Genomic DNA, 22,709 nt, shown 5'->3' on the forward strand with positions numbered 1-22,709 from the left:
TTCTAACACGCACTCGCCACGTTCACTGTGGTCTTGTGGCTAGAAACAAAATCTGCTGCTCTCTGTATGTATTTCCTGTCATCTCATATGTAAATCATACAAGCTTATTTTGTTCATAATCAAAAGATCTGAAAAAAGCTCATATACCCCTCCCCTCAAAGAAATCTGGACAGAAGTGGTCGAAAGTGGACACAATAGACGGATTAAAACACCAAGTGTAAACGGTAGTGTGTCTCCCTTGTCTACTTGTGATCTGAACTAAACATCTACATACCAGGTGAAAACAGGGCCTATGGGAACACAACGGGTCTTTAGCCCATATAGAATCATGCAATATGACTGGCTGATGGTGCATGCACCACCCAATAAAGCATCATCACCAGTGCCTCAAAAATGATGTGCTCACGCTATCATTTTTTCTCAACGAAGGAAGCCATCAGCAAGACTGAGGAGTATGGCAAGCTATGCAGTCTTGTTCCCCACTGAGGGAACCAAGGTTACATACAGGGCACTAGGGAGAAGAGCATCTGACTACCACCAAACTCCTCAGAGCCTGAGGCCACTGTGGACAGAACATCATCTTCCTCCAAACTTAAAGAGATCACACCACAAGCTACTGGATCTGGACACAAATCATCATGGGCAAACTCAACTGGAGAGGCTTTTGTAATCCGTAAAGAAAAGTGTGAACAAGAGAAATCCATCTGCTCCATCCATCCACAGCTTCTAGCTTGTCAGTAGGTCCCAAAGGATTAGCTGTGTTTGGGGGGTAATATGTTGGGTATTGTGGATTAAGTGAAGGTATAGTGTAATATTATTATTGGTGTAATAATTGATGTATGTCCTTTTGGGATAGTTACACTGCCGTTCAAACGTTTTCCATCGGTACGATTTTTTTATGTTTTTTAAAAAAGTCTCTTCAGCTCACCAATGTAATTTATTCCTGTGATCAAAGCTGAATTTTCAGCATCAGTCTTCAGTGTCACATGGTCCTTCAGAAATATGCAGATTTGATGCTCAAAAAGCATACATTATTATCAATGTTAAAAACTGTTTTTTTTTAGGATTCTTTGATCAATAGAAAGCACAAAAGAACAGCATTTATTTGGAATACAATATTTTGTAACATTATAAATGTCTTTACTGTAACTTTTGATCAATTTAATTCATCCTTGATTGATACAAGTATTGATTTCTTTCCTTTCTTTCCCCCAAAATTAAAATTAAACCCCAAACTTTTGAAGGGAAGTGTTTAATGTTACAAAAGCTTTCTATTTAAGATAAATGCTATTCTTTTGAACTTTCTATTAATGAAAGAAATAGCTGTTTTAAATTGTAACAATATTTCCCAATATTAATGTTTTTTTAATTTTTTTATTTTTAATCAAATAAATGCTGCCTTCTTTTAAAAACATTAAAAATCGTACTGATCCAAAACTTTTGACTGGTAGTATATGTTTTTGTGGTGTGTATGGATGAAGTAACTATACAGCGAACTTGTATGTTGACCTGCTCTCTCGATTGCCCAAAACAAATTTATCCTAATGGATATAATAAAGGACTAATTAACTACCTAACTAACGTGGTGTTTTCATTCTTGCAATTTTTGCAGTGCAGACAGTCTGACAATTCATTATAGACTGTTTTGGCATTTTGTAAGTGTGTGGCTCTGCTCTTGTGTTCCCCCAGAAGAGAATAATTCACTCAATGAATCCACTCAAAATGATGAGTCCAATCAAATGGAACAAAAGAATGACACACTAAAAGGGTCAGATAAACTGCTTCCTGAAGAAGAGAAATGTGAGTGATGGTGCAAGAAAATCCACTGGTGACATATGCCTCAGTGGGTGGTGCAAGTGGCATCAGCCAGTCAATTGATTTGATTCTGTTCAGGCTTCAGACAATCATCACACCTGGAGCGTGTTTCCATAGCATCAGCTACTGACGCAGCATCAAGTGAACCTATGAAATTAAACTCCTGTCATGAAATCTTACACAAATATATGTATACAATAAAATGTTTACTAAATATGTTTCTTGTTATATGCAAGAAATATACAAACAAACAACATGCCTGGTTCTTACATACATTTTCATGTGTCAATGTGATTTTACACCAACATCCCTTCATGTGATACCTTTGTTATCAGCGGCGATAAATCCTAAAATATTCTCGTGGCGTAACATTATTGTCTGATAAATCTCAGCCTCACGAAACCAGGAGCGCTCATCTCGTGATGAGAAGATCTTCACAGCGACATCCTCCCCCCTCCATTTTCCCCTCCACACTTCCCCGAAGCGCCCCTTTCCAATGCTTTCCTGGAGGACAATGGTTCGAGCAATCGTTCTCTGGACCAATAAGGGCAATCCTGAGAGAATATCACATAAACTGTCAGCTAAAGGGTTAAAAACAGATATATGTCCATAAGCCTGTTCAAATCTCACTCACTACAAAAGAAAAATATGTATATTTATGATGATTCATTAAAATCAAATCATATCTAGCTCTTCAAAAATTGTCATTTATTCATCTCATGTGATTCAAATATACACTGTGTTCCAAATTATTATGCAAGTGACATTTCAGCAGGATTTAAGTACAATAATTATTTTTGTTTTATTAAAAAAATGTTTGCCAGGTTAGCCTAGTTAAATAGTTTGGCAGGTATTCTTTGCTAAATGGAAAACCTACTGTAATAATGATTGAGGGAAGGAGGCGGGAACGGGCGAACATTTAAAGACTTTAATTTTCAAAATAAAACAAATACAAAAACAAACGGAACCGCCAGCAGCCCCTCGCGAACAACTGCTGGCTACCCAAAACAGAAATAAAACAACATAAAATCAGGCCTGTTCCTCTCTCGATCTTCAAATCGCTCCTCCTTTTATGCTCCCACTCCTCCGTGAGAGATGCGAGACCGGTATGTCTCCCAGGTGTCATTCATTATCACTCACCCCACCGCCTCGCACCGTTCTCTCACGTCCCTCTGCCTCATCCTCACCGCCAACAGCCCCTCACGGACGACTGCTGGCTACCCAAAACAGAAATAAAACACAACATAAAATCAGGCCTGTTCCTTTCTCGATCTTCAGCGTCGTCGCTCCTCCTTTTATGCTTCCGGTCCTCCGGGAGAAATGCGAGACCGGTGCGTCTCACAGGTGTCATTAATTAACACTCACGCCACCGGCCTCGCGCCGTTCTCTCACGTCCCTTGGTCTCGTCCTGCTCGCCACACCTACTTAAAGAGGTTGTTCCACATTATTAAGCAAGTCACAGTTTTCATGCAATATGGGTAGGACGAAAGATATTTCTAAAGATATTTCAGAAATGCAACTTTATGCGCCACTGTTAGCCTTGATGGAGAGGTTCTTGAGACTCCAGCAGCTTCAAATAACTGTTTGCTACTCAACAGTGCCTTTTTATTGCTACCCTTTTAATACAATTAATTTGTTTGACAGGAACTTTCTTAATGAGTATTTATCTGACCAAGTTTGTCTGAGCTCTAAATGTCTCACAAATCTTTTGAAAGTTTGATTATCTCCATTCAGTTTTTGCTAAATATTAGTTGTTTTCATGCCTTTTGCAAGAAGTTGCACCATTTTGTGCGTTTCATCTTCAGAAAGATGAAAAGCATACATTGAATAAGAACGTCTTGGTTACCAGTCTTTGGTCTTTGGCTTGATTGCTCTTTGGCTCGATTGCTCATCTTGGCTTTGTTTGCCAGGCTCGATTGCTCCTGTCTGCCTGCTGCTGCTACTGTGTTGGTTTGCGTCTGTAAGCTTTGTATATCTTTCTGTTTTAAATCATTATTTACTATCATTTCCTGTTGTTTATACTGCTAAATATAACTTACTCATCACATATTAACCTTACATCGCTAGCTTCAATCTAAATCGTTGCTAGCACAACACGCTAGTAATTCGCTAGCCTGTTAGCGTACCATCAGTGTGCTCTTTATTTATTCATTTATTTTGCTTGTGCCCCCGTGCATTTCACACATCCATCAAACAACTGTGGTGAGTATCAGTCAGTCAAACAAACACGGTGAGTCATGTCATCTTCTCCTCTTATCGTCACTTGCATTTCATGTAACATGTATAGCATAGCCTTCTCTGTCAGCACAGGATTTATATGTGATAAATGCAGGAAGATAGTCAGGCTGACAGAGAAGATTTCAGAGAGACACACATTCAAACTTTAATTGAGGTTAATTGTAAGAGTGCAAGGGCTTTAGGTACTACTTTGGATACGAATAGCTAAGAGAACACTGTACATTGTTCGGTTCTGGCTGTAGTAGAGCCCGTGCAGCAGGGAAATTGGGTGACGGTAAGACGCTGTAGTCGCGTGACAAAACACTGCTCTTCCGTTCCAATTACAACATCAAATAGATTCTCCCAACTCAGTCAAACACCCACTGAGAATCCTGTTGAATGTGCCCTAGTTATTGGCGATGTTTGCCGGGAGCCAGAGCACCTGACATCAAAGCAAATTTAAAAGTGCTGGCTAATGCTAATCATAAATTCTCTAAGATTATATAATATAATATAGATTAAATAATACAATATAATTAAATAATATAGAATTCATATACAATTGGAAATGTTTTTGGGGCAGACCTGACCTGTTGAAAAGAGATGGTATTCATCCCTCCTGGGATGGTGCTGCTCTTCTCCCTAGTAATATGGCACATAGTCTTAGAGCTCAAACATGACAATCTGGGGCTCAGGTCAGGAAGCAGACAGACTGGCTAAACCATCAGGCTCCTAGCTGTCTCACATCACTGAGGTCAGATAAATCCCATCACATAGAGACTCTTTCACCTAGATATCATCATATAGAGACTGTGTCTGTTCCCAGAATTAGGAAATACAAAAAAACTTCCAAATCCATCTAAGGGTAAAAATGTAATTAATGTTCAACCAATAAAGAAAAGATATAATACAAATTAACAAATGATAAAGCTCAGGTTGCTGAATATTCAATCCCTTACTTCAAAAGCACTTATTGTTAATGATATGATTACAGACTATAACCTAGATGTTCTGTGTTTGACAGAAACCTGGCTAAAACCAAACAATTACATTACTTTAAATGAGTCCACCCCCCAAGATTACGGTTATAAACATGAACCTCTTATGAAAGGCAAAGGGGGAGATGTTGCTGCAATTTATAGTAATATTTTCATAATTACTAAGTCTAGTTTCAAATATAATTCTTTTGAGGTGTTGGTGCTTAATGTAACAATATCTAGTGTAAATGATAAATCACATTTCAAATTTGTGCTGGCTACTGTATACAGGCCACCAAACGCAACGCAACGAAAAATGCAACTTTATCCTACAGAATTAATCAATTACAGGCCGATCTCGAATCTACCTTTTCTGTACTAGATACTAGAAAAGGCAGTAGCTTCACAACTATGTTCCGGGAGGCCCACAGGGATTCACCTGGAGGAAATTCTCCCATTGTAACCCCCAGGTTGCCCTCAGAGCTCATCGCCACATGACCCATCCACAAATGTTGCTTCAGCAGGAGCGCAGCCAATACACTGAAGACAGTGCTCATGGCCATCCTGCAACCAGAAGGAAAGGGAAGGAACACCATCTTTAAAATCTGCATTGCAGCTCTTTTAGAGGAATTTGCTCTTTTATAAAGGAAATTGCCTCTTTCAGATCAATAATGATGGACCCAGGGGAATTCCCTGCACTTATCTGTGCAACACGTTGAGAGTGACCACAGATGTGTGCTCTGCTTCCAGCACCAGTTACAAGGTAAATGGAAATATTGCTTCTCATGAAGAGAGGCTGTGCTTAGTCTCCAAAGAACAAAGTTGAAGTGTGTAATGCACGCCAGCCAACTTATATACCCCTATGTATGTCCGGGGGCATGGCCAGACATGGAAATTCCACATGCCAATTCCATTGGCCTTTTCGGAATTAGTCAGAGGTGTTTGGGGTACCCAAGAGTGTCCCCTTGTGTCTTTATTTCCACACAACCTCGAAAGTGACCGACATAAAGGGAACTGTGACTTCTTTAAGTGGGTTAATAATCTTTTTGGAATTTTTGTCGTTTTTTTATCCAAATGTTGGTAAAAAATTATAAATATGAAAGGAGAGTTTTTCAAGGCGAGATCAAGTGGGTTTTCAAGTGGGTTTTTTGTTTACCTAAGAAGACCTGGCAAACTACTAAACAAACCTGTCTGAGATTGATACCAGTTATCTAAAAATATGATAAATAAAACAAACAAACATTTTCTTTGAAAAACTAAAATCTGAATGTTTATTGTATTGAAACCCTACTGATGTCACTTGCATAATAATTAGGAACACAGTGTATTCAAACATACACATATAACAAAACAAAACATTAAAAGTAATCCACATGACTCATAAATATGACTCATCTCATATGATGACATACAAAGCGTTGAATGAATTGTTTGAAGAACAGATGGAAATGTACATTTAGCAGGCACTTTAATCTAAGTCAATATTCTGATAATATTTTTTCCAAGCACATTTTACCAATTTCAAGCCACATCAATCTTAATAACTACAATTTATTTAGTATATAATCATTTATAAGTGATATATAATTGTTAACTGTGAAAAACACCTTATGTTCAGGTAAAATCTCACAGGTAAAAGTGGACAAAAAAGAGTTTTAACTCATACTGAGACGTCAGAAATTATTAAATGCCCATGAGAAGGATGCAATACTACAGATATTGTAAAATAAAGGTGTGACCATTGGACAGCAATATGCTCATTGGGTGAGAAGGGTCACAAAAAAAAATATTTTCCTTAATAATATTTTTTTTTCTCCAGTGCCATCATTTTCCAGAACTGCAAACTACCTGGAGTCTCCAGAAGTACAAGGTGTCAGTTTCTCAGGGACTTGGCTAACTGCGTTCACACTGCCGCTGGCAAGAGCAGCAAAATTCCCTCTCGCCGCCCTGCCAACAACGTCGTAAAAAGATTTGTGGACGCTCGGACGTAGATCGAATGCTTGGTCTTTTTTAAACTTTATTTAAAGGGTCCGCAAAGCAAACAAGCATGTTGGTCGTTATTTGACGCTAACTACAGTGACCTATTTGCTAATGCAGGGGCGTAATTTGTGGGGGGAATATATCGGGATCCCCCCGATATAACCCCCCCAATATTTAAATCTATGCATTACAACCCCCCCATTATTTATACCATGATCACAATATCAGGAGGCATACCCAAACTTCAACCCCCCCAATGTTCAAACCAAATCTACGCCCTTGTGCTAATGAAATAAATCAATCAAAAGCCATTTGTGTGGTGCGCCTTTTGTGTTCATGGTTGCCGCAGAACCGCGTCATAGCTCATTAGTTGACCTGACTTCAACTCTCCTGGCCGCTCTCACCATCCAAAACGCACCCCCCTCGCCGGAGCTAGCTCGCCGCCAGCTCACATTGAAAATGAATGACTTCCGGCCACTTTGGCGGTCTCGCCAGCGGCGGTGTGAACGCACAGTAAGGCATGGAAACCTGACACACGACTGATGATATTTACAGTGTTAACTACTTGGCACAAGCTGATTGGTGCATGTCGCATCTGCAGCCAATGAGTTTGCTGCTCAACATTTAAATGGCTGGTTACCATACACTATAGCAGTTTGCAGTGCGCTTTCAGAGTTCGTCTAAAACTCTCCACCTTCCCCAGCTTCACCTGTACAGATCTGCTATGGGTAATTGATATGCCATTTTATGCAGCAGCAGTATGTCTTACATACTAACAGCAGTGTATCGGCATATGTATTGGCAGTATCAAGTTCCTGTACTTGCTCTGCAGCAGCAGCAGCAACAGCAATAATCTACAACAACAGGAATAATCAGCAGCAGCAGAGCAGATCTATTCTGCCAAGACCAAATACATTAACAATGTCATATCCATTACCATGCTAAAATCTTCGACAGTTGTCATGATAGAAATGATTCTATATTTATATTTATATACAAAATAAATATAGTTGTTAAGATTGATGTGGTTTGGAATTGGTAAAATGTTCTTGTGTGAAAAAAAAAACTTGCATAATAATTGTGCACGCACTGTATATGGATTGTGGAACATCATCTGAGTAGAAGTCATTCACACCACTTCCATGATACTTTCATGTCACTTTTATGGTGATTTTTGCCAATTTTGGAGCTTAACAACATTTGTTCTCATTCACCATTATACAGAATTTTTTTTTTACAAAATTTCTCCAATTGTGTGAAAGAATAAAGAAATTCAACTGGTTTAGAATCACATGAAGGTGAGTAAATAATAGAATATTTTTCATTTTATAATATATTTATAATAATTAACCTATTCTGCTATTTTTGTTTCATATTCATGTTATTAAGAAAAACATATGATAATTAACATCTGAGTAGTCTGTTTTTTTTTGTGTGTGTTTTTTTTTGTGGGTGCATAGTCAGCTCTCACCTGAACCAGAGCCAGAGGTGCTCATGTCATAGATGAGCTCTTTCAGGCATTTGTCAGGTGACACCAGAGTATGGTCATCCAGGGGTTCCTCTGGATCCTGTTTGTGGGCTTTAATGTGTGTGCACCGCAGGTTTTGTACGGCACACATTCCCAGAACGACACCCACACACACCAGGCAAGACGGCACAAGAATTACTGCTGCTAGTTCCAGCTGACTCCAACCAGACCCCTCAGGTGGCCGCTCTACACACACACACACACACACACACACACACACACACACACACACACACACACACACACACACACACACACACACACACACACACACACACACACACACACACACACACACACACACACACACACACACACATTTATTTCAGTATATGAATGAGGACATCTCATGCAACATTTTTTTTTTTTGGTGATGATACTATCTATCTATCTATCTATCTATCTATCTATCTATCTATCTATCTATCTATCTATCTATCTATCTATCTTTCTATCTATCTATCTATCCCAGTCATTACCAGACAAAAAATTTAGCCTATTCGTAACTGCCAGATGGACCATGGCAGAAAGTGGCAGTGGATATAGTCAGGCCATTTGACACAGATGCATCCGACTGCAGGTTTGCTATAACATTAACTCATTATTACAGCAAATGGCCTAGGATTTCCTTTCCACTGTCACTACGGATTCTGTGATTTCTGTCATCAGTCTTCAGCAGCCATGGAAATCCATTGAGTGTTGTTACTGATAACGGTGTTCAGTTTACGTCAGCTGCTTTCGCTGTATTTCTGAAAGGAAGGAATATTTGTCACCATCGTTCCTCTTTTAACTACCCATCAGCTAATGGTGCTGTAGAGAGGTTTAAGCGTGTGCTCAAACACACTCTTCAGATGGCCATGCATCCAGCAACATCAGCCATGGAAAACTGTGGTAACTGACTTCTTGTAGGTGTACTGTGCCACTTCACATTCTGCAACTGGTACTTCACACTTTTAGCTCCTCTGTGGCAGGCAAAGGCGTACAAGGCTGTCTGTTTTGCCATCTGCTCATGTGCACTCACCAACTGACATGACTGTTCGCCAAAGGGCTGCAACACAAGATGAAAAAGTACACTGATGCTAAAGCGGTGTGCTCACACCCCGTGTTTTCTGGATTTTATGTGTGGATGCGTCTACAATACATTGTCGATGCAACTCTGATATTCTATTTTTTTTAAAACATTTTTAAAGGGGAAAATGTGTTCATGAGTGAATTGTGCTGTGGACTACTATTTTGGAAAGGAAGTCTGAACTGTTGTGTAATGATGTAAGGTGTGTGGAGAAAGTGTAAACAAAAGGTGGATGAAGTTCACTTCTCGTGTCTCATGCTTTATTATTTAATAAGTCAAGTCACCTACATTTATATAGAGCTTTACAGTGATATAATGATATTAATGTAACAAAGATTGTTTTGGCTGTACAGCAGCTCTAGAAGAGAGTCACTGTCCAGCTTAAGTAATTTTTTGATTAATTCATTTCTGTTGTGAAAATCATCAGTTCCCTTACGAAGGGAACTCAACGATGCGTCCATCGACGCCATGGGAACGCCCCCAGCGTGACTGCGTCTGAAGCATCTATGTCAACTAGTCCAATGGAAAGAATGAGCGTCACGGGCGGGTGACGTCATGACCAGGATATGATAAAAGCACATCCGGTGCAAACCGGCATTAGCTTCTGTTGCCTCAGCAAGCGATCTGTGTCAAACTGTCTGTTATATTTACTGTTGTCTGTCTGATATATATATATTTATGGAAACTAAACAATTGCACAAACTCTGTGTTCTCCCTGCTCGCGCTATTTAACGAGTAGGGACACACACGAGCTTTGTGTGATGGGTTTGGGAGTAGAGCATGCGGTATCAGCCTCCGAGGGGGCTGATTGCCAACATTGTGAGAAGCTTTCGCTTCGCATGCTCCGCTCCCGCCTGTCACTTTTCGAGGAAAGTGGCCGGGCTCGCAATTCTCAGGGTGACAGGTCCCGCGTCTGCCGAGGCAGCGCGGAGAATGCATTCCTGTGGATCGCGAATAGGATCTCTTTACGGGGTTGGAGACGGGTACGCGGATCTTATCTCCTCCCTTTCCACGAGGGATCCAGTGCTCTCTCGCCGGTCTCGGAAGCCCGCGCTGCGGTCTCTTCCGCCCGGGGAGAGAGAGAAATCAATGCTTCAGTGCTCTACCTCCGAGGAGGTAGATGTGCTGGGCATTGAAAGTGACACAATCATGGGGGAAGTGAATTTGCCATCTCTTTCCCCAGCGTATGAGGAATATATATAGCCTATATATATATATATGATAGTTTATATATTATATATAAAATAAAGTGAATATATATAAAAAATATATATAAAAATAATAAGCTGGTGGAAGTGTTTACTAAGGCTGTAGATAAATTAAATATTTATGGCCAGCAGAAATAAGGGGGCACTCGTCCTAAAAATAAAATAGATTAAACGAGTTTCCTTCCCTCTATTTTTCCACCTCCATCACGGGGCCTTCCATTTTTCCCGATCTGCACAGCGAGCTGTCTAGATCATGGAAAAAGCCTTAATCCTCTTGTCTTTTAGCCCCCACATTCATGTATATTCAGATATTTGGGGGTTAAGAGGGTATGGCTATGGGGCAATACCCCGGGTAGAACAGACGCTTGCGAGCTATCTGTCTCCCGGTTCAGTATCGTACCTGAAGGCGTCGGCTTCTCTCACTAAACCATTAAAGAAAACTATTTTTTAATCTAGTGGGAAAAGCATATATGGCAGTGGGTCTAGCATGGGCCTGCTTGCACACCATAGCAGTGCTACAAGCATATCAGGCTGACCTGCTGCGGTATTTGGACAGAAGTGAGGGAGTTTGGCCCGATGGGGTTTGAGAACTCCGTCGGGCCACAGATTTATCTCTCAGGGATGGCAGCCCTTGTGGTCACTGAGAGACACCTCTGGCTCAATTTGATGGGAATCATAGAGAAAGATACAAGATAATCTCTCCCTCGCTATGTCCAACCCCCTGGGGCTGCTGGGCGTGAGCAGCTCCAGCCGTCTAGTTTCTCATACACAACACAGCAGCCAAAGCCTTCAAAGCAGAAGCCGGATCCGAGGACCGTTCTTCACGCTGAGAAGGCTGCGGCTCAAAAGAAAAGGTCTGGCGCCACCGGCGTCAGACCGGTGAGGGCAGCCCCAACCGGGGTGGAATGGGGTACACCTCATTATACGGTGCCCTTTCCATCTCGGTGCCCTCAGGGGACCGTTCTGCCAACCCCGCCACCCTTGGTGCTTCGGGGCGCAGCGGTCTCCAGCGAGCTTCTGGCGCAGCGTCAACTCGACATTGCGTCGGAATGCGCCCTCTGAGGGGGGTTCGAAAACAGTCAGTTCAGGTGGTTCCTGCCAGTATGCTTCAGGTCCCCGAACTGGCTGTCTTTATTACACCAGAGGCCAGCCTCGAGGGGCTGGTTCCCTTGGTAGATTTTCTGGCAGCGCGGAAGCTACTGCCAAATATATCTCTATGGGTCCTGCAGTTAGTAGTAAGAGGCAGATTTGGTTCTCGTCCTCCAGGCTACAACGGGGTGTTGCTCACGTTAGTGCATTCCGAGCAGGCTCTGGTAATGGAGCAAGAGGTAAAGGCCCTGTTAGCAAAGAAAGCTATAGAGCAGGTGTACTCACCCGACATTGCGTCGGGTCTTTACAGTCGTTATCTCATTGTTCCAAAAAAGGATGGAGAGCTGCGTCACATACTAGATCTTCGTCTGTTGGAGTGTTTGGTGCTGGAACTCAAGTCCAAAATGCTGACACTCAAACAGATCGTGACTCAAATCAGATCCGAGGACTGGTTTGTCACGATAGATCTAAAAGACGCATACTTCCATATCTCCATCCTCCCTCAGCACAGGAGGTTCCTGAGGTTTTCTTTGGGGCAAAGAACACCAGTATCAGGCACTTCCTTTCGGTCTAGCTCTATCACCCCGCACATTCACGAAGCGTGTAGACGCAGCTCTGGCCCCGCCAGGCTGCAGTGCATATGCATTCTGAATTGCATAGATGACTGGCTGATTCTAGCGGAATCAGAACAGTTAGCGGTTCGGCAACGAGGTGTCGTTCTCGCTCCTATGCAGATGTTGGGGTTGAGGCTCAATGCCAAGAAGAGTGTGCTTTCTCCAGTACAGAGAACCACTTTCCTTGGTGTGGTATGGGATTCAGTGACGATGCGGGCCACTCTGTCGCCCGTTCGTGTAGCTGCTATCCTAACAGCCACAAAAGAGCTGAGGCTAGGCCAGTCACGCACTGTAAAACAGTTAGAGAGACTGTTGGGTCTTGTGACAGCAGCGTTCAACGGGATAACTTTTGGCCTGCTGTACATGAGACCTTTACAGTGGTGGCTCAGGACCAGAGGGTTCTCCCCGAGGGGAAACCCACTTCGTATGATCAAGATCACGCGGCGGTGTCTCCGCACCTTGGTTATATGGAGGAAACACTGGTTCTTAACCCAGGGTCCGGTGTTGGGAGCTCTTTGCCATCGAGTTGTGATCTCGACAGATGCTTCCCTCACCGGCTGGGGAGCGGTATTGGAAGGCCGCTCAGCTCAGGGCTTGTGGAGGAGTCATCATCTCTCTTGGCACATGAATTGCCTAGAGATGATGGTCGTCTTCAATGCGTTGAGACATCTCCTCCCAGACCTGAGGGGCCATCATGTGTTGTTCTGGAACAGTGACTGTTAGGCCTCAGGGCAGCAGCGTCCAATGTGATACCCTTTGACCTGCTGTACGTGAGACCTTTACAGAGGTGGCTCAGGACCAGAGGGTTCTCCCTGAGGGGAAACCCACTCCTTACGATCAAGATCACGCGGCAGTATCCCCGCGCCTTGGTTATATGGAGGAAACTCTGGTTCTTGACCCACAGACAACACGTTGGTGGCCTCTTATTTTGGTCCCTCAAGAAATTACGCTGTCTGAGGGCAGTGTATATTCCGGGGGGGGCAGAATATTGGAGCAGACACCCTGTCGAGGCAGGGGCTGAGGCCAGGGGACTCCACCCCGAGGCGGTGGAGCAAATATGGGAGTTTTACGGCCAGGCAGAAGTGGATTTGTTCTCGTCTCAGCATACGACGCACTGTCCACTCTGGTTATCCCTCACTCAACCAGTCCCCTCGGGGCTGGATGCTATGGTGCAGACGTGGCCGAGGCTACGTCTGTACGCATTTCCCTCCGTTGCTCTGCTCCCAGGAGTTCTGGAGTGAATCCGCCAGGATGGAATAAGCCTATTTAGTAGCACCACCCTGGCCGAGCTGAATTTGGTTTGCGGACCTAATTTTTCTCCTCGACGGACCTCCCTTGGAGGTCCCGATCAGGAGAGACCTTCTGTCTCAGGCAGGGGATGCAATATTGCACCCCCGGCAGGGGATTTGGGAACTGTGGGTTTGGCCTCTGAGGGGGCCCAACTCATAGAGAGTGGTCTCTCAACCGAGGTTGTTTAGACCATTCTAAGCTCCAGAGCTCCCGCTACGAGGAAACTATATTCACTATTTCGAGAGTTTTTCACTTCTTGGTGTTACCAGCGTCAGTGGGATCCGGTTAACTGTTCAGTAAACACAGTATTCGAGTTTCTGCAAGAACGCTTTGTATCAGGTCTATGTCCTTCCACGCTTAAGGTATAATATGTGTGGCGGCCATTGCGGCTTTCCACGCCCTGGTGGGTAGTACATTTTTGGGTCGAGACCCCCTGATCACTCGTTTCCTTCGTGGCACTTTGAGGCTGAGGCATGCAACTTGCACTAAGGTGCTGGCTTGGGACCTTGCAATAGTTCTAGAAGGCCTATCTGGGGCTCCCTTCGAGCCCTTAGATTTGGTCTCAGAGAAGTTCCTTTCTTTTAAGACTATTTTCTGCTAGCTATTTCGTCCCTATAAGAGTCAGACCTTCAGGCCCTTTCGGTCCCCACCTGCCTTGAGTGCACCGGGATGGCCAAGGCAATCTTACCCGAAACATGGATATGTTCCAAAGGTGCCTACCATTATTCCGAGGCCTATTGTGCTGCAGGTTTCTGTCCTCCCCCATTTTTCGGACCAGGAAAAGCTGAACCTCTTGTGCCAGTGCGAGCACTGGACACTTATGTTCATCGGACTTCTCTGTCGAGAAAATCCAACCTATTGAGCATATAGATAGTCGAGACTATTCTTCTTGCTTGTGAGTCTTCTGGCCAACCATTTGGTGGTCAGGGCTCATTCCACTAGGAGTATGGCTTCTAAGCGTATTATCTGGAGTTCTCTCCAAGACGTTTGTGATGCGGCGGGCTGGTCCTCACCGCTCACATTCATGAGGTTTTACAGCTTGGACCTGGATGCTGCCCCAGGATCCCAGGTGCTTGGTGCAGTGTGACAACAGGCTGACACTCAGGCATTTGAAAGTCTGGCGCTTTGGGTATTCTCGTTCCCATGGCGTCGATGGACGCATCGTTGAGTTCCCTTCGTAAGGGAACGTCTCAGGTTACTATTGTAACCATAGTTCCCTGAGAACAGGGAACGAGACGATGCGTCACCCTGCCATACTTCCTGCATCCCTGTGATCGGCTTGCTTCGGCAATTTTCGAAGCTAATGCCGGTTTGCACCGGATGTGCTTTTATCATATCCTGGTCATGACGTCACCCGCCCGTGACGCTCATTCTTTCCATTGGACTAGTTGACATAGATGCTTCAGACGCAGTCACGCTGGGGGCGTTCCCATGGCGTCGATGGACGCATCGTCTCGTTCCCTGTTCTCAGGGAACTATGGTTACAATAGTAACCTGAGACGTTCCCTTTCAGTCGATAACGTCAGACGTAGTCGACGGTCGACTGAATGGGATCACGCCAGGCTGGCGTTTTTGTAATATTGTCTTCGAGTATTATTGAACGAGCCAATACACATTGGCGTGCGAGATCTGCATCTCACACTCCGCCCCGAAGCGCGGGTATAAATACGGAAGTAGATGCACGCACCATTTGCCTTTCGCTTCGGAGCCGAGCTTCATGTCTGGATCTGAAGAGTGTTGTTGTACAACGAGCGAGTGTGTCGACGCTTCTTTGGGAAGTCTCTCCTGGTGTCGGTGTTTGCAGCGCGAGTGCAGCGGTGATCGCGAGCTTCAAGCTCTCAACTGCTGTTCTCACAGCAACCAAGTTTCTGTTTGTGTTTGTTTGTCTGACGGTCGGTTGAGGGCGAGAAAGTGAGTGCTTCAGTGACACAGGGTGCACCATTCCTGTGTTAGTGTTGCCGCGGTCATTCCCCTGTGTGCTCCGGCACTGGTGAGAGTTTTTCACTTCTTAAAAGAGCAACACGGGTGCGTTTGCGTCTTTTTCAAGATGTCATTCCGCCCGTGCGTTTCTGGGTGCGGTCGTTCCCTGTCTCTCTCTGATGGTCAAAATTGTTGTATCACGTGTTTGGGCTTACAGCACGCTGAGAAAGCTTTTGTGGACAGCTCATGTTTTCACTGTGGGAACATGACTGTCGCAGTGTTGAGGGCGAGACTCGCCTTCGTTCGCAGAGAGCGAGTCCCCCAATAGTCGCGGAGAGCGTGGGCCCCACCCTGCACGGGTGCTGTGTGGGATGGGTGACCGGAGGGTAGTGTTGGATGTCCCGCCCGGTAACCATTCCCTGTGGGCTCCTCACCCCTCCCTTCCACTGCTGCCATTGGAGCCTCCGGTGTTGTCCGCTGGTCCATCTGTAATGGGTCGGCCAGCGGTTTGACTCGGGGCTCCCCTGGAGGACAGGACGTCGATTGCAGCATCGGAGGGTGAGCTGACTTCTGGAGATGACGACTCGGCTGCGTTGTCTCCCTCTGGGAGTTCAATGTTGCCCGAGCCGGATCCAGAATTGTCAGCTATGCTGAAACGGGCCGCCGAGGCTGTCGGGCTCGAGTGGAACCCTCCACCGTGTCCTGTTCAGTCTCGGTTGGATGATTGGTATCGCGGGGCGGGCCGTGCTGGTTCTCAGCCCGCCGCCCCAGTGCCCTTCTTTCCCGAAGTGCATGAAGAGCTTACTTGGTCGTGGACGGCACCTTTTACTGCTGAAAACAACTTAAGTAGTTCCTCCTCCCTCACTACCCTTGTCGGAGGAGCGGTGAAGGGTTATGAGGCTATCCCTCCAGTGGAGCGGTCTGTTGCGACTCACTTATGTCCAACGGCCGCTGCATCCTGGATGGGGGATCCTTGTTTCCCCTCGCGGGCCTGTGAGTTCGCGTCAGGATTGGCGGTCAGAGCTTACAGAGCTTGTGGGCAAGCCGCTTCCTCTTTGCATGCCTTGGCGTTGTTGCAGGTCTACCAGGCCAAGACACTCAGGGACATGCACGAGGGTAGTTTAGACCGGGCGCTCATGAGTGAGCTCCGCACTGCCGTTGACCTCGCCCTCCGGGGTACGAGTGTCGCGGCATGTGCGGTCGGTCTAGCGATGTCCACCTTGGTGGTCCAGGAACGCCATCGTTGGCTCAGCCTGGTTGAGATGGCGGATGCGGACAAGGTTCGGTTCCTGGACTCCCCAATTTCCCAGGTTGGGTTGTTCGGCGACGTGGCGGAGAGCTGCGCCCAACAGTTCTCTGCCACCCAGGTTCGGACGGAGGCTCCCCGACACACCCTATCCCGGCGGCCCGCTGTTGCCTCCACCCTGCCGCCGGTGATAGTCCCTCCGCCCGTTCGTCGCCGAGGGCGTCCCCCTGTCGCTGCCTCCGGTTCCGCGGGGTCTCCGCAACAGCCTTCACCCAGGCCCCAGCGTAGAACCAGCAGCAGGCAGGCCGCCCGGTCTGTCTCAGTCACTGCCCAGCCAGGGGGCGAGTGTCAGAAGCATTCCTGAGACAGGCCACCCAGGGATGGGGGGACTAGCTCTTCAGATGGTCACCGTTCCACCATTGGCTCTCCGGAGTTCAGTGGTACCCAAATTGTCGAAAGAGCGAATTTCTCCATCCCTGGGTCCCAAGAGGGCGAGGCTGGCGGTTTGCGGTTTGTGGAACAGCCTTGCTCCCCCCAGCCCCCTATTGTTCGCCAGCCGGCAACACGATGCGTTCGAGGACCCGGTCATCCGCCTTCTCACCCATCCTCTGTTGCCCCGTGGAGTCAGGTAAGTGCAGCACGGCTCACTCAGACCCCGCTTCGGGCCGCCCACGGGCCTTCCGAGCCGGGTCCCTGTCCTCCACCTCGCTGCCCCACCCCGGGTATGCCTGTGGTGCCTCTGGTCCCCCTGGTCCGGTTCGTCGAGGCCTGGAAGGTGCTCTCCAACCCATCCAGCTGGCTCCTCCGTACCATCAGGCTCGGCTACACGATTCAGTTCCGCCGGAGTCCACCCAGGTACAGTGGCATATGCCACACTTCAGTGTCGAGCAAATCTGCTCCTGTCATGCGCGCGGAGATCGCTGTCCTGCTGGCGAAGGACGTGATAGAGCCGGTGTCTGTAGCCGAGATGAAGATCGGCTTTTACAGCCCGTACTTCATTGTACCGAAGAAAGGTGGTGGGTTACGACGAATCTTGGACCTGCGAGTCCTGAACCGGGCCCTTCACAAGCTCCCGTTCAGAATGCTAACGCAGAAACGCATCTTCCAATGTGTCCGTCCCCAAGATTGGTTTACAGCGATAGACCTGAAGGACGCGTACTTTCATGTCTCTATCCTGCCGCGACAAAGGCCATTCCTGCGTTTCGCGTTCGAGGGTCAGCCGTATCAGTACAAGGTCCTACCCTTCGGGCTGGCCCTGTCACCCCGTGTCTTTACGAAGCTCGCGGAGGCAGCCCTCGCTCCCATGAGAGAGCGTGGCATTCGCATTCTCAACTATCTCGACGACTGGCTCATACTAGCGCAGTCTCGGGAGCAGTTATGCGAACACAGGGATTTGCTGCTCCAGACCATCAGCCAGTTGGGTCTTCAGGTCAACTGGGAGAAGAGCAAACTCGCCCCCGTGCATAGGATCTCTTTTCTCGGTTTGGAGTTGGACTCGGTCCAACACACGGCGCGCCTCACAGAGAATCACGCCCGGTCGGTGCTGAACTGCCTGAATCTCATCAAGAGCAGTACAGTGGTTTTTCTGAAACAATTTCAGAGGCTCCTGGGGCATATGGCAGCCGCAGCCGCAGTTACGCCGCTCGGCCTGCTTCATATGAGACCACTCCAGCACTGGCTTTGCGACCGAGTCCCGTGGTGGGCGTGGCAGAGAGGCATGCTCAGTGTGAAAATCTGCCCGGCCTGCCTCCAAACCCTCAGCCCGTGGTCGAACCTTTCGTTTCTCCGGGCCGGTGTGTCCCTAGAACAAGTGTCCAGGCATGCTGTGGTTTCCACAGACGCCTCCAACACCGGCTGGGGGGCCACGTACAACGGGCATGCAGTAGCTGGCACCTGGACGGGGTCCCACCTGCATTGGCAACTGCCTCGAGTTGTTAGCAGTGCTCCTTGCTTTGAGACGCCTCAAGACGACGCTGCTCGGCAAGCATGTACTGGTCCGTACGGACAGCACGGCGACCGTTGCGTAAATCAACCGCCAAGTTGGTCTACGTTCCCGTCGCATGTCACAACTCGCCCGTCACCTCCTCCTATGGAGTCAGAAGCATCTGAGGTCGCTTCGTGCCGTTCACATCCCTGGCCTGCTCAATCTTGCTGCCGACGAGCTCTCACGACAGATTGTGGCCTCCGGGGAATGGCGACTCCATCCCCAGGCGGTCCAGCTGATATGGGACCACTTCGGGGCAGCACAGATAGATCTGTTTGCCTCTCCGGACTCGTCCCATTGCCAGTTGTTTTATTCCCGCACCGAGGGGACCCTCGGCACGGATGCACTGGCTCACAGCTGGCCCCGGGGCCTCCGCAAGTATGCGTTTCCCCCAGAGAGCCTGAAGGCACAACTACTGTGCAAATCAGGGAGGAAGAGGAGCAGGTTTTGCTAGTTGCCCCTTATTGGCCCAACCGAACCTGGTTCCCCGAACTTTTTCTCCTCTCGACAGCTCCTCCCTGGCCCATTCCTCTGAGAGAGGACCTGCTCTCTCAGGGACGGGGCACCATATGGCACCCGAGTCCAGACTGTTGGAGACTCCATGTGTGGTCCCTGGACGGGACGCGGAGGTTCTAGATAATCTACCACAGGCAGTCGTAGATACCATCACTTCAGCGAGAGCTCCCTCTACGAGGCTTGCTTACTCCCTGAAGTGGAACCTGTTCGTTGAGTGGTGTGCTTCTCACAGAGAAGACCCCCGAAGGTGTTCGATCATTTCCGTGCTTTCTTTCCTGCAAGAGGCTTTGGAACGTCGACTGTCCCCCTCCACCCTCAAAGTGTATGTTGCCGCTATTGCCCCACATCACGATGCAGTAGACGGGAAATCCCTGGGGAAGCATGATCTGATCGTCAGGTTCCTGAGGGGAGCGAGGAGATTGAATCCGCCTCGCCCCCCCTCTATACCCTCTTGGGACTTATCTCTGGTGCTAACCGCACTGCAGAGACCGCCCTTCGAGCCTTTGCAGGTAGCAGAGTTAAAAATTCTGTCCCAAAAGACAGTTCTCCTGCTTGCTTTGGCCTCCATCAAGAGGGTAGGGGACCTGCACGCATTTTCGGTCAGCGAATCGTGCCTGGAATTCTGGCCGGCTAACTCTCACGTTGTCCTGAGACCCCGGCCTGGATATGTGCCCAAGGTTCCTACCACCCCCTTTCGGGACCAGGTGGTGAACCTGCAAGCGCTGCCCCCGGAGGAGGCAGACCCAGCCCTGGCTTTTCTCTGCCCCGTTCGCGCTCTGCGCTTATACGTGGACAGAACGCAAAGCTTTAGGACCTCAGAGCAGCTCTTCATCTGTTACGGAGATCAGCGGAAGGGAAAGGCTGTCTCCAAGCTAGGGGTGGGAATCTCTAGGCACCTCACGATTCGATTCGATTACGATTCAGAGGCCTGCGATTCGATTCAAAAGCGATTATCGATTATCTGAATCTTTTGTGTGTGTGTGTGTGTGTGTGTGTGTGTGTGAATATAAATACTTTGCTTTAAAAGTACAAAGTAATGACCCATAAAGAATTAACGTACAATATATTTTATTAACATTGCAAAGAACCAACAGGAAAATAAATGTGTGCCTGAACTAGCAGCATACTTGTAGTAAATTAATAATATAACAACAACAGGTGTTCTGACGATTCATGCTACCCATTGAGATGTGCTACTTAATGGTTATGCGCATGTACAGACTCATTTTTCTTCTGCTTACCACGCCCATAAATCTATGCATCCTTGCTGTGGATACTTGTAGGAAACTTTGACAGGTCAAAGATGAATATTTGATGATAATTTTTACTTTTCACACCGTTTTAAAAATAAAAACAGTACATTATACTGTACTCTTAACTTCGAATTTTATTATAATTTTATTTCATATAATAATATCATTTTTACTTGTTATATCAAATGTGATAATTGCTAGTTCATTTAAAATATCCAAATATGCCCCCCATACACTTACCCTGATTAAAATGAAAAAACGATGTCATAATATTGTGAGATTTACACCATTATGGAAACAATAGAGAATGAATCAACATTATCTATGATCGATTTGCGTTTGGGTAGCATTTTTCGACAAGGCAGCAGAAATCGTCTGAACACCGGTACAGCCCAGAGCCATAGAGAGAAACGGCTCTGGTACAGCCGAGTGTTTTTCCTCCTCTGGGCGGAAACGTGTCATATGGCTTCTCATATTTGTCGTGTTGCCGAAATATTTTAGTTTTATTCTACAAAGCTTACAACTAGTGTGGCTCTTGTCCAGCTCCTTTCCCCCTGCAACTTCATAGAAGCCAAAATATTTCCACACGTCAGCTTTTAACGAGGAGGGTGTTTGGATTTCGCGCTCAGCCATCGCGTCTCTGTTATGTGCGCACGCCACAGACAGACGGTCCGGGCACTGCACTTCCGCGCTGCAGAGTTCCGTCTTTTGCGTTCCGTCAATATTACGTTATTATAAATAGGCTACATATCTAAAAAAAAAAAAAATTTTTTTTTTTGAAAATCGATTTTTGACATTTGTGAATCGATTCAGAATCGTCCACGTCCGCATCGCGATGCATCTAAGAATCGATTTTTCCCCCCACCCCTACTCCAAGCAGAGGTTGGCCCACTGGATAGTGGATGCCATCATCTTGGCGTATGAGTCCCAAGGTGAACCCTGTCCCCCAGGACTACGAGCTCACTCCACAAGGAGTGTTGCCGCTTCATTGGCGTTGGCGCAGGGTGCCTCGCTGACAGATGTCTGTAGAGCTGCGGGCTGGGCGACACCTAATACGTTTGCTAGATTCTATAGCCTACGTGTCGAACCGGTTGCTTCCCATGTGCTCTCTTCTCATAGAAGCCAGTAACACCGTGAGCCCCGGTTCAGTGTCGGCTTGCTGCGCCATTCCCCTCCTACGGACCGGATACGTGCGCCATTTTTGCTCCAGTTGAATTCCCTTATCCGGAACCTGTTGAGCTCCTCCGCACCCCTCCAACGTCGGACGTGGCGGAACGTCCGGTGTTATGCCTACCACTCGTATGCAGTGTGGAACCCGTGTTAGGCTGGGTCCATATGTTGCGGTCCCTACGGCGACCCCATATGTGTATTCTTCCACGATACGGCTCCCCAAGGTGAGCCCGTGTCTTTCCCTTGGCAGAGTCCTGCCGTCACTGTAAATCGGTGTTGTCTCCCCCCTCTCTAGGCTGGAGCCACCCCAGTGATATTCCATATGTTATACTGCCCGGTCCTCCCCCCAGTTCATATGCGTATTTCCCCCCCCTTTTTTCGGGGTTGGTTGGGCTTCCGCAACGTCCCTTCCTTCCGATGTTGGGCAGCTTTCCCAGTGTTACCAAGTCTAACTGAGTGGGTCTTGTGGAACAGCAGTGACTTCCTGGCCTAAGCCCTGTCCTTTTCCGCTAAAACGTCGGGAGGATCAGAAGGCTTTTGTCTAGGCACTGGAAGGTGGCAGCGTTAGTAGCGTGTTCAAAGGGTGATCCCATTCAGTCGACCGTCGACTACGTCTGACGTTATCGACTGAAAGGGAACGTCCTGGTTGCGTATGCAACCCACCGTTCCCTGAAGGAGGGAACGCAGGACGTAGTCCCCTTGCCACTACCGCTGGACCACCGCTGACTCCGAGTTACGCTCGGCTCCTTAGCGAAAAGCAAATGGTGTGTGCATCTACTTCCGTATTTATACCCGCGCTGCGGGGCGGAGTGTGAGATGCAGATCTCGCACGC

The 22,709-nt window shown here is 47.1% G+C and overlaps 1 protein-coding gene across 2 annotated transcripts in view; it reads right to left on the minus strand.

The window, feature by feature from the left end:
• Positions 1–22,709, minus strand: part of acvr1c (activin A receptor type 1C) — a 213,647-nt gene that overhangs the window by 51,446 nt on the left and 139,492 nt on the right. The window contains exons 3-4 of one of the 2 annotated variants that reach the window (XM_077215783.1): positions 8,461–8,703; positions 2,139–2,369 (exon numbers count right to left, since the gene is read on the minus strand). In XM_077215783.1, coding sequence (XP_077071898.1) covers positions 2,139–2,369; positions 8,461–8,703 — 474 coding nt within the window. The remainder of the gene's footprint in view (positions 1–2,138; positions 2,370–8,460; positions 8,704–22,709) is intronic. The other variant, XM_077215784.1, reaches the window with a different exon arrangement.

Source organism: Siphateles boraxobius, unplaced genomic scaffold (assembly GCF_051911475.1).
Source record: "Siphateles boraxobius isolate OS27281-9 unplaced genomic scaffold, OSU_SipBor_1 7, whole genome shotgun sequence".
In the NCBI taxonomy this organism is placed as follows: Eukaryota; Metazoa; Chordata; class Actinopteri; order Cypriniformes; family Leuciscidae; genus Siphateles; species Siphateles boraxobius.